Source organism: Siphateles boraxobius, unplaced genomic scaffold (assembly GCF_051911475.1).
Source record: "Siphateles boraxobius isolate OS27281-9 unplaced genomic scaffold, OSU_SipBor_1 77, whole genome shotgun sequence".
Lineage (NCBI taxonomy): Eukaryota > Metazoa > Chordata > Actinopteri > Cypriniformes > Leuciscidae > Siphateles > Siphateles boraxobius.
In genome coordinates, this window is record NW_027509205.1 from 21844362 (window position 1) to 21857500 (window position 13139).

Below are 13139 nucleotides of genomic sequence, written 5' to 3' on the forward strand. Positions count from 1 at the left end.
AAGCGTTTGAGAAACTGGACATCTTGTTGGTTTTATACAAATTACATAAACAGAAAAATAGTTTTCGTTTTGAATCAGATCATTTAAAAGTACTCACTTAAATGATTATAAAGACATATAGCTCATTTCTGGGTGAATAGTATTCGCTGAGTTTTGTTTCAGTTTATAGACGTGCTCAAGAAAAAAAAGTTTACCGAGCCGAGAGGCAGAAAGCACACCCTGTTTATTTTCTTTATTTTACAAAACATAATGCTTTGTTTTGATTGTAAGTAGACACATACAAAAGTAGACATATCACAGATAATTTTTTCATATTTTCTTTCTGTATGGCCATAAATGACGTAGTAATTATTTAAGTCTATTGTGCTACTGAAGAAAATCCAGTAAAACGCGCCGGCGCATTTGCCGACCCCAGAGGGTTAATGACAACGATAAAAAGTTTGTGTCTATTTTGCACTCTTGATATTTTGTCACTCCTTCATTGTTGTACACTTTTTGCTGCATCATGGCTAATTTGTAGATTGTACACACAAAAGATTCTCTGTATTTTCATATTTTTGCCTATTGTTTATCAATAGAAGAGCGACTTTCTTTATCTCAGGGTCACAAGAGGACTCAGATGGCAGTGTGTGACGCTGTGCCTTACCACTCTCATACCACTCTCCTATCGCCAACAGTTGGGTCTTAGTTACAAACTTGAACCAGACCTGAAGCCGAGGCTATTCATTTAACATTAATCTGAAACCGGTGAGTTTTTCGGGACCAAAAAAAAAAACTATTTGCAGGCCTTAAAAAAAACCCATTAACTATACAGTAGTTAATGAAGTGTGAAAAAAAATATGTGGTCACACTTTAGATTAAGGTCCAATTCTTACTATCAACAACTTTTGCCTAAATAAACTCCTAATTACTGCTTATTAATAGTTAGTATGGTGTTAAATTTAGGTATTGTGTGGATTAAGGCATTAATATGTGCTTTATAAATACTAATAAACAGCTAATATCCTGGTAATAAGAAACTAGTTAATAGTGAGAATTGGACCCTAAACTAAAGTTTTACCAGATATTTAACCACGGCCACATTTGAATGGCCAATTTATCACGAGTCTATATTTTCTAATCAACAGAAAGATTTGTTTGCTATGACATTTTACATATGATTTAATAATATACAGTAAAATTCTACATATTATAATGAAGTTTTAAACTTTCCAGAGTTTCTACATGTTATTTTGTAAGGTAAATTCTAAAGCCTTTCTGTCTCTCTCTTTTCCAGCTGTTAACATTGAAATATTTGTGAAATATTGTGATTTTTGGTTTATAGTGTAATAACTGCAGCATCTGAATAAAGACAAGTGTTCAGTTCTATAACTGATATTTCTTGTAAACTAAACAGCTTGGTAATTATTATACAAATACACTGTCATGTAGTGTTGTCCGGAGGCCTGGGAGGCGTTAGGAAGGAAGTACAATGTGTCAGGGTTCTGCCCTGACAGTCTTGTCTCTGTTCAATGTATCTTTGTTTGTCTTGTGCCTGAGCACACGGCTTTGTCTTTGTTTGTGTTGGCCATATGCTGCTGTTGTACCACCTCCTTGTTTCCCTTTACCACGCCCCCTTGTTTAGTCCTTCACTAATTGTGCTCACCTGATCCTTATGTGCTCTAGTCCCTTTATATTGTCCTCCTTTCCCTCATGTCTCTGCTGGTTAATTGCATGTGTATGTAGTGGATGAGATTCTTGGATGGATGTTTATCGTTGACAGTCTCTGCCCGAGTGAAACTCTTTCCACACTCATGATTAAATTTTCTCTCCAGTGTGAATATTGCATTTCAAGGTTTTCTCTTTGTGAGAAACTCCTCCCACACTGAGGGTATTTGTACGGTTTGTGATGCTTAATACCTTTTTGAATGAAACTCTTTCCACGTTGATGGCCTTTGAGTGACTTTTCTTAAGTTCTGAGATTATGATGTTTCTGACACTGATGTAAATGCACCTTTAATGCATGACGCGTAATGCCTAAAACCCCTTAGCTGTTCTTTAAATCACGGCTTCACGGGGCTCATGTGCTTTTATAAAATGGTTATTCACATACCTGGCAAGGTTTCATTGAAATAAAAACGCCGACACAGAGAAGTGTAATGCTATTGATAATATAATTATTCTTCCACCAAGCGATGTAGACGCAGTAATACTGATGTAATGGTCACAGTAGAGTAATTTACAACGGCTTCGAACGCAACTCAACCATAGACTGTAAAAAAAAAAAGATGGACGCTGCACCTTCACTCTCTTCCATTGTAGAAAAGTGAAGCCGCCAATGTCCCATTATGGCGCTGATATCTTGCGCTGATTCGGGAGTCGGGACCATAGACTGTAAAAAATATGGACAAAGCGTCTGTGACGTCACCCATAGACTTTCTGAAGAACGGTTTTGAGGTCGTTTATGGGCCTGTGAAAACATGAACTTATGCTGTGAAAACGGACATTTTAACTTCGGGGTCTATGGACATTTGCTCCCTTATGGGTCCTGCCCCTAGCGGATTTTTGATGTATTGCAGTTTTTCGCACTTCCGGGTAGGCTTCATTTTTCAGATTAGAATGTTGCCGCTTGGTCGGGACCCGAGTCTTCTCAGTATGAGTGTGAAGTGGAGCTGCAGAATCGGTTAGTGCAGTTTACTCCAGAACAACTCATTATGTCAGAGTGAAATTATCCATTAAGTTATGGAAATATAGAAATTATAGCCTTTGGGCTAATTCTGGCACACTAGACATTAATTTATGTATTATTAGTATGCAATGTCCCTGTTAAATATACCTGAAATAAATAAATAAATAAAGGTAAAGCTCCAATCTCCTGAAAATCCAGAAAAAAAGTTTGTTGGTGCTTCAGTAACTATAGCCTTCTTCGCTCAGAGAAGCTGTCAATTGTACAGGTGAAACTCGAAAAATTAGAATATCGTGCAAAAGTTATAATTTTGATGATTATGGCTTCCAGCTCATGAAAAACCCAAATTCAAAATCTCAGAAAATTAGAATATTACATGAAATCAATAAAAAAATAATTTTAAATACAGAAATGTCGGCCTGAATACTGAAATACTGCAACACGGCCTGAAATACTGAAAAGTATGATCATGCATATGCATATAGTTATATTATATATACTAAATGTATTAGTTTCACCTTTTAATTTGAATTACTGAAATACATGAACTTTTGCACGATATTCAAATTTTTCGAGTTTCACCTGTGTCTGTCAATCATTACGTCACACTCCTGTTTTTATAACATCAAATAACGAACTAACTTGCACACACTGAAACTTTTTTCCAAGAGTGTAGCAAAATTCTGATTTGTTTCTGTTATGTCTGTGAAACCAGCTGTTTGTTTTACATTAGCTGAAAAATATTTATTATTATTATTTTAATCAATATGTTGTCTAAATGCAGACCTTGTTCAAACTCGTCTAGTACGCAAGTATCCACCAGGGGTTGCTATTTATCAAAAAATAAGAGTAGTGTACACTAAAAAACTACTGTAACCGCCACTCTTGGATATCAGCATGCATAGATTGAACATTGAACATTACACGTGTGTAGTGACTTAATTTTAAAATTTTAGTCTGATCATGATATGCAACTATATATTATCACCTATATATTAACTATACTAACTATATATTATCATTAAAAAAAAAATATATATATATATATATATATATATATATATATATATATGTATAAACCTGCAGCCTATTTGCTGCAACCACTTATAAACACATTTAGCAGCAATCCATCAGGGAAGGAATAGAGATCTGTTTTTATTATCATCATTAATGTATGATATGATGTCAGGTCTTGCACTAATGCCTGTAGTTACACTTGATCTTCCTCTGAACAGTTGGAAAAGGTGCAGGTTTGCATGTGTGTCTCTGAGCTGCTGGCATCCTGTTTAGGCCTCGCTGTGGTTTGCATGATTCAAACGCTATGATGACTAAGTGTCAGAGAGCAGAAGACTCAGTTTAGGTGGAGCTGGACTGTTACTGTCAAGAAAGAAAGACCCGACTGAAAGATGTCCACTTACAGGGTATTTTTCCACATTTCTGGTGAGTTACTTTACCTTCTTTCATCAGCTACTGTTTAAGGAAGATCTGGCGTATTGAGTTGAGCCTTGTGCTTGAACTTAGTTCATAACATTTATCTTGTCTGAAAGATCATTAAAACTGTTCAAAGAGAATAATAAGAAAAAAATCTGTTTTTGTTTTAATCATTGGCTTTGAATTTTCAAAAATCTGAAAATATCTTCCTTTATCCATTTGTGACTGTCTTTTTGCACAAACAAACAAGATTTCCTAAATATCTCAAATGCTTTCCTCAATAGCGAAGAGATTGAGTGAACTTTTTTTGCAAAATTCTCTTGTTTCTCAGATGTTTCTCCTGATTTATGTTTAGATATCTCAACAACGTGCCCATATTTGCAGTCTAAAGTCACAAGATGTCAATATGACCTGTGTGGCGATTCGAATTCATTTTAGTGTAGGAACACTATTTTCTCATTTGGGTCTGTATTTATTTCTCTAATGGTTGTTTGTCAAAAACATATAAGATGCTGAATTTATATATAAATAATTTATATATATATGTGTGTGTGTGTGTGTGTGTGTGTGTGTGTGTGTGTGTGTGTGTGTGTGTGTGTGTGTGTGTGTGTGTGTGTGTGTGTGTGTGTGTGTGTGTGTGTGTGCGTGTGTGTGTGTGTGTGTGTGTGTGTGTGTGTGTGTGTGTGTGTGTGTGTTTAAAACCGATATCTGTTCCAAAAGTAGGTTAAAAAACATTTTTAGTTCCTCAAAGAACCTTTCAGTGATCAGTTCTCAAAATAATCTTTTTTTCCTCAGTGTGAAGAACATTCTAAAAATCTTTTTTTTAACTATAAAGAATCTTTTGTGGAATGAACAGATTCCATTGATGTTAAAGGTTCTTTATGGAACCATCGATGCCAATGAAGAACTTTATTTTACAAGAGTGTATATATATATAGAAAATATGATATTATTTGCTGCCTATATCAAATTAAGACATTTTTCTATTTTTATTTATTATTTTTGTCCTCTTTTATTACATTTTCAGCTGTTCTTCTCTTGTGTGATTATGGGATGTTCTCCACCCCAACACCATCTTCTACAGAGAGGACCATTATTAAAACATCAAACATACCTGACTCGAACACTACTGTGACAGCAGAACCAACAACATCTGGAAACGTCACAGATTCTGAGGATGATGATGATAATGAATCAAGTGGTTGGACTGCATTTCCTACAAAGACGAGCCATGAAAACGCCTCGGTTCCAAACATCCCAGTCAATGAATCTAAAGGAGTGACCGACCGCGCGACCCCTCCCAGGAGCACCACAAGCATGATGATCCCTAATCACGGGAAGAAAAACGGTTGGAGGAAACTTCATAATGTTAAAAGTTTGAAATCTAGTTTTGATTTAAAAGTTTGAAGGTTTTTGAAATCTAGTTTTTTGTTAGGTGGTTATTATGGGCAATGGAAGCTGTTGTCTATTTACTGTAGTATTTATTAGAATAAAAGCCTATTATTATGTATGACATTCTGTTGTGCATCTAATTGATGTTGTAACTTTACTCAGAGTCAGTGCTAAACCAGCTCAAGATATAGCGCTTTAAAGTGAGGAATTACATTTTCACTGACCTTTTGTTCACATGCAATTCAAACAATTACTTTCAGAAATATCCATCACCCATTTAAAAACGTTCATTTTATTAGAGCTTCAAAAATGTCTCGCTCTGAGCTTAAGCACATTTTTTACATCAAAAGATGAACATTGATACACATTCGTCCACATTCACAGTCAAACGTTTGAAATAAAATACATATTTTACATTTTCAAATATTTTTGAAAGAAGTCTCCTCTACTCACTGAGGCTGCATTTGTTTCATTTAAAAGACAGTAAAAATTGAGTGTGAAATATTTTTATAATTTAAAACAACTGTTTTCAATGTAAATATAATTTATTCCAGTGATCAAAGCTGAATTTTCAGCATCATGAATTTTCAGTCTTCAGTGTCACATGATCCTTCAGATCAATCATCATATTATAGTGATTTCTGAAGGATCATGTGACACTGAAGACTGCAGTAATGATGCTGAAAATACAGCTTTGATCACTGGAATAAATTATATTTTACTATATATTCACAAAGCTTTTTAAAATGATGATAATATTTTACATTTTTTACTGTATTTTTGATCAAAGAAATGCAGCCTTGGAGAGCAAAAGAGACTTTATTAAACATATCAATGACTTCTATTCTGTGTTTCGAAATTTGTGGTAAAGTCTGACAAATTAAATGTTTTAATTATTTTAAGTACTTCTATATTTAAGACCCCCTTTGTAAACATTACACCTTCACAACAAATGTATAATTGTAAAGATAAGTAAACCGTAGAAGACGCCTCTAACAGTTGAGAAAATGGCAGCTCTGCGTGTGTGAAGTTTCAGATCTGAGCGGTTAAAGTGTGTGTGTGTGTGTGTGTGGGTGTAAACGTGAACTTCTGCTCGTCTCCTGCTTTCTGAATATAGACTTACCGCAACAGCAAAATCTCTCTCTCTCTCTCACTTTCTGTCGGTTTTATTTAAACACACACGCATGCATGTTTAACAGCTTATCTTAGCTTCACATCAAAACTATTATTTTGAAAAGGTTTGATCATAATTGCATGCGTCTGTTCAGGTAAACTGAGGTCTTTGTCTGTGTGTGTTTGTTGGTTTGCTGTAACGTGTGTGTTCTTCTGTTTCAGACTCAGGATCTGTCACAGGAGGTGAGCTTGATTCTGCTGTGCGGAAGATAAAACACATCCTTTCTTTCAGTCTTAATCTTTACTTTGACACATTTATTCTGTTTTCACATTAAAACAATGTCCCATTATAAACCAAAGACCACAACAACATATCTTCATGTTTTTGACAGGCATCATCATTTTGATCATAATCATCATCCTGATTGTTCTTCTGCTTGGCCTTTTGTATTTTCTGAGAAAGAAAGGAAGGGTAAGATTTTCTGTTATTTGTATTTCGTACATTAGGATCTGTTACAAACCCTAGTGAGCTAATGTCTAAGGTAGTTTCCTAATTAAATCTCATAAGAAAGGTTCAAAATAAACTTTTTGCCATTAATAGGGGAATTCGGTTAATTATTGACATATATAAGTATTATTATTATTTAAATCACTTTAAATAGGGTCACACTAGCATTTCTTGCAGTTTAAAAAATAATTATTCATTAGTTTTGTTTTTTTATTGAATCTGTATTGTATTTGTCGATTGTTCATTTTGGATCCTGATCATGAGTGACTGATTCAATTCGTTATCTTTCATGCTACATTTTATACATGGCGGTCAAATGTTTTGAATAATTCAGATTTTTAATGTGTTTAAAAGAAGTCTCTTCTGCTTAACCAAGTTTGTTTGATTAAAAAATACAGTAAAAACAGTGAAATATTATTAAAATTTTAAATAACTGTTTTCTATGTGAATATATTGTAATTTTATAAAATAATAAAAAATTAATTAATTAAAATGGAAAAATGTAAATGCATTTTAAATAAATGATAACATTTAATGAAATATGACAGATTTTTAAAAAGTTTTTATTTTATTTTTATATAATTTATTAATTTATCGGCAGCTCACTAAGGTTTGGCACAGAGTCGGTGTACGGCCAACACTGAAGACATTCCACAACTGGAGGACAATTTAGGCATCCATAATTTTGAAAAATTGGCCCTGCAATTTACTATTTTTTATTATGGATTTCATAAAAACAGGCAATATACCATTAAATAATTAGATTCGTCCTGCTCGGGTATCAAAGGCACACTTTTTATAATACTTTGTTGTTGTTTTTGTGCTCGGTGCAACCCTGTTACCAATACTCAGGAACCTGAAAAAAAGAAAATTTATAATTTTTTTAAATATAATTTCCTGCCATTAAGTAAAGAAAGTCACAGACACTCTATATAACTATTTAATTTCAGATATCACTTGATTTAAATACATTTCAGTAACTTTTGAGTTCCATCTTTGCCAAGTTTTAAACTTTGACATGTTTAATTTGACTGATTTCTAATTCGAAATATTTGCTCAAATGCATTTAATCCTTCAAACTACGGTAAGGACAATAGCTCAAGCCCCTGTGAGCTAAAAAAGTAATTTATGATTATTTTAATAAAAATGATTATGATAACAGGGTTGAAATTTAAGTAACAGGGTTGTGAAAAGATACAGGGGTTGGATAGATACATTACTTTTGATTAAAGATCAGGTCAATAATTTAACAAATGCTCATGAACACAAATTATATTAATTATTTAGCTGAACTATTGATAATAGATTGTCCCTTATGAGTGGATTGAAGGAGATTCAACCCTGTTACTCTAATTATGGTAACAGGGTTGCAAATTAATGCTAATGTTAGCTTTTCCTCATGAATAGATCTAATTGTCATCTTTAGGACAAACTTACTTGTGTAAAAAAGAAGAAGAAAACCTTTAAATTAATTTGTCTTATTCTGATAATAAGTGTAACAGGGTTGCATTGGTTACACATTCAATCAAGGCTAAAAGTTGTATAATAATATGAAAAATCGAAAAGACAACATACCTTTGTTCCACCCATTCTGGCGGCAAACTGCTTAGTGATGTCATTTCCTGTGAATCATGTCACTCACTGTTTTTTTCTTCTTCTGCCAGGGTAAATGTGTTTCCGTAACAGAGGATTTCTATTGTTCGAAATATTTCTGAATGTTTTAACAATTGTTTAATTGTTAATTGTTAAATGTTTTAACAATTAAAAGAGGCATATATAAACAGAATCATAAAAAATGGATATTTAAAATGTATTTTAACAGTTGTATTTAATATTGTATGTATTTAATTTGGTCATCTAAGGTAGGACAAGAGAAAAAAAGTGGGTACTAGAGACTTTTTTTGTTTTCAATAATATTTTTGAAGAAAAAAATCTTCAAGTCTATTTATATTTAGTCTCAGGAGAAGTGTTTTTTACACAGTGACTGCATTTTTTGTATATTGTACATAGATTATTTGAAATTTCAGGTGGGACATGAAATGTCCTCCAATTCTGGAATGACCCATGAATGTTTAGTAGCTATATTTACACAATACACACACACACACACACACACACACACACCTGGTCTGAAAATGATCTACTGAATTCTTTGTCAATAATTCTCCGTTCTCATTGTAGAGTTACTCATTTGATCTGACTCGTGTCGATGGACCTGCCAATGACTATGACACTCCTCTCAGGAGCGAGCATCAGGGCGTAAGCTATGAACAAACCAACAAAGGCAAGTGTGAATTAAAAACTCGAGGTATAGCTACTATACTACAGGGCCGCTGAATGCTTGAATCTGATAAGGCGTGCAATTATTTTCAGGGAAACGCACGGCTAAAGTAGTTCCAGGCAGGTTTGACCGCGTAGTTAACCGTAATAACGGAAAATAGGATACAATTCATAACAAGAAAAAACATGCAGCCCCATGCGCCTGATCTGCAATTTTCGATGTCTAACTTCACAATCAAGGGAAACATGCAGTTTAATTTTAAAAAAAATAAAGTAGCCTATATAGTCCTATCTATAATCAATAGAAAATTAAACTGGATATATAAATAAATTGATAGTCCTGCTGCACGGTTTTTCGTAATTATTGCAGATAATATAACAAATAAATAATTATTGATAGCCCTACTTGTTAAAAGGGCTTTGTGTTTCATTTATTAGGCCAGTCTACTGTCAATAACTGAAAAAAGAATGAACGAATTAATTAAAACTAATTGAATTATAGCTAAATAATAATATTGACGCACATGCTTTTTTGTCGTATTGCAACATCTCTCTCTCTCTCTCTCTCTCTCTCTCTCTCTCTCTCTCTCTCTCTCTCTCTCTCTCTCTCTCTCTCTCTAATAACTGCATTAATAACTGCATAAAGCCGGGGACACACTTAAGGCCGGTTATGAATGTAATTTGATATTTATGACTGATCATGCCCAAACGCGTGTCCAGCGCGTTCAGTCTGTGTTCACAGTCGGTGTTTAAGACCTGCTACATTCGATGGAAACAGTCAGTCTTACAATGTTTCAGCAAGTCAGAAGTGTGTCCAGCGTTATTCTGTCAGTGGCTCAAACCTCCGTTACTAACTCTAAAATGACGTTTTGGAATTAGCAACGGAAGAATGGGATTAGATGCGTCAGAAATTAGTCCTACACACAAGAGCGTTTTAATGACAAAAAATTGACAAATGTCTTGAAATACATAATCTAAACAATGTTTCGAGGTGTGGTAACTGTAGTATAAGCAGACAGTATAATATAACAGTAGGATAATTGACTTCGTGTCGTGACCGCATTACCACCTCGGGTGTGCATTATTTTTCTAATAATTCAACGGCCTGTCGTTAATTATTCCTGACGTAATAAACCTTAACATGGACTTTTAGAGGAAATTGTGCTTGATTTAAATGTGTTTGCGATGCATTTGCGTTCTCTCTGACCAGAAACTGAGAATTTTTATGTTAATCTCTCTTTATATCTCTCTGTTCAGATCTGCGTGTGAGTCTGGATTACATAAGTGAAGACAAGCCTGAGGAAAAGTCCAGCCCGATATCCAATGGGTGTGCAGGAGAGAAAACGGAACAAACACCTGCCAATGAATATGGTAAGGACTAAGTAAAGTCATGGTCATTGGTATTGTTGTTAGAGAGGATATAGGCGCTCTCTCGTGCCATTTTTACATTGTTTTAACAGCATTGCATGCACTGTAATGCTGCAGTAGTAAGTGCCCCTGTTATGGTTTTTCGAACCTTTCATGCAGTGTGTAATTAAGCTGTTTGTGAATGTAAAAGGTCTGCAAAGTTATAAAAATGAAAGGTCGACCAATCACAACAGACTGGGCCATCTGACCAATCAGAGCAGAGTAGACTAATAACAACAGACTGGGCAATCTGACCAATCAGAGCAGAGTAGACTAATAACAACAGACTGGGCAATCTGACCAATCAGAGCAGAGTAGACTAATAACAACAGACTGGGCAATCTGACCAATCAGAGGAGAGTAGACCAATTACAACAGACTGGGCAATCTGACCAATCAGAGCAGAGTACACCAGTCACAACAGACTGGGCCATCTGACCAATCAGAGCAGAGTAGACCAATCACAACAGACTGGGCCATCTGACCAATCAGGGCAGAGGAAGCTCTCAGAAAGGTGGGGTTTAGAGAGACCGAATCTTTGAACTAACCGTTTTCAGACTTGTTGAGCAATGAGATGTATATTATGAGAAAATGTAAGTGTTTTTTTACCTTGGATGCATGTAAACCTGTTATAGGAACCTTTAAAATAGCATAATAGGGGCACTTTAAGACACTTTAAGAGTCGAAGGAAATATCAATTCAAATACGCTTATATTTCAAAACCATCTCTTGATGATTAGTATTTTCCTGTGTCGTATTGTCTTCATTGGTAGGGGAGTTGGTGAGTTGTTTGAGTTGACTTTATTGTGATGATATTCTTCCTGTCTATTATCTTAAAGAAGAGCAGAATTCTCCAGAAGAGAACAGTTTCACTTCGAGCTCGTGCTCGACTCCACCTGTGAAGAAAGTAGAGTTTAACATGGACCTGGATCTGATTGGAGGAGATTATGACTTGAATGATCTGAATCTGAGCACATGTGATGTCACTGATGCGCCGCAAAATGAAAACAACAATAATCTCTTTAATGCTGGTCAGTAAAACCAAGGAAAGTCCATTCTTATATGTACAGTAGAGGCCAAAACTGATGCCCAGCCAAGGAAAATTGACATCTTCACTCTTTATTTAAATATTATTTAAAATGTGTTAAAGCATATTGCTTAGTTGTCAATAAAATATTAATAACTGATTATGTTGTAGTCAATTAATGCTTTTTCCTGTGAGCTTTTAGTTTTTCAATGCATTGTAAAACAATTGCCTTTTTTGCCAAATAAGGTTTTCGGCTAAATACCTTAACCAGGTTTAGTTAATCTTCCCTCATATTTAAAATATAAAAAAAGATACATTTAATATTTTCCCTCATATTTTGATGGTTTACTCATCGCACAAACATCACTTTTGGCCACTCATGTATTGCTTGTCTCTGATCAACGTGGATTGATTTTGGTCTCTTTTATGTTGAAAAGAAGTGATTAAAAAGTAAGTCTATGCATGTGTAATATTGTAAGTTTGCAGTATTAATGTTTTCTGCACTACAGGACGAGGAGCAACAGAAGAGATCTTCACTGAAATCAGTCTAGACGAGCCAAAGCAACATGCATAGTGTGTGTCTTTGATACCCGAATTCAAACTATATCTGCTCAGAATGGCCCGATCCGGACGTGACACAGGCATATGTGTGTATATAAAGCGTCCTTTTGCCATTCTGACGTCAACTTCTGTTTCATTTGCTGGTAAAGATGATTGTAAACTGTATATAAAAAGACAATGGAATTATTGGTTGAAATGTATGTTAAAAAAAAATGAGTATACAAATGCTGTATAAAATAATTTGTGGCTATAATAAACATTCACTGTATTAATGTAATACACTGCCGTGTGTGTGTGTGTGTGTGTGTGTGTGTGTGTGTGTGTGTGTGTGCGTGCGTGCGTGCGTGCGCGCGTGTGCCTGACGGATGCTTACAGTTTTTATTTTAATTTTATTTTTTATCGCTAGGACACAATTCTCAATACTTTGTAAAAACTCTTCACACAGTTCTTCTGAGCAACTAAAACACTTCCTGTGTCCAATCAAGACATTCTTTCATTACAATAGCAAAGGATTCATTCAACAAACACACTTTGTCAAAACCGAAAACACTAACAACAGGCAGCGATAGATAGATAGATAGATAGATAGATAGATAGATAGATAGATAGATAGATAGATAGATAGATAGATAGATAGATAGATAGATAGACAGAGATAGATAGATAGATAGACAGAGTAGATAGATAGATAGATAGATAGACAGAGATAGATAGATTGACAGAGATAAATAGATAGATAGAGATAGATAGATAGA

At 34.5% G+C, this 13139-nt stretch overlaps 1 protein-coding gene across 1 annotated transcript; it reads left to right on the forward strand.

Annotated features, from left to right (window-relative positions):
- Positions 1–3916: 3916 nt before the first annotated feature.
- Positions 3917–12661, forward strand: LOC143725542 (uncharacterized). Its single transcript, XM_077218021.1, has 8 exons — positions 3917–4105; positions 5124–5444; positions 6824–6844; positions 6994–7073; positions 9291–9393; positions 10647–10760; positions 11636–11827; positions 12333–12661. The coding sequence occupies exons 1-8, from the start codon at positions 4072–4074 to the stop codon at positions 12395–12397; spliced, it is 930 nt and encodes a 309-aa protein (XP_077074136.1). The 5' UTR covers positions 3917–4071; the 3' UTR covers positions 12398–12661.
- The last annotated feature ends 478 nt before the right edge of the window (positions 12662–13139 follow it).

Bases quoted from the DNA above. Each gene is read 5' to 3' on its own strand.
- LOC143725542 (XM_077218021.1), top strand. From the start codon at position 4,072: ATGTCCACTTACAGGGTATTTTTCCACATTTCTG. The intron at 4,106-5,123 runs GTGAGTTACTTT...TTACATTTTCAG, and splicing joins GGTATTTTTCCACATTTCTG to CTGTTCTTCTCTTGTGTGAT. The intron at 7,074-9,290 runs GTAAGATTTTCT...TTCTCATTGTAG, and splicing joins TTCTGAGAAAGAAAGGAAGG to AGTTACTCATTTGATCTGAC.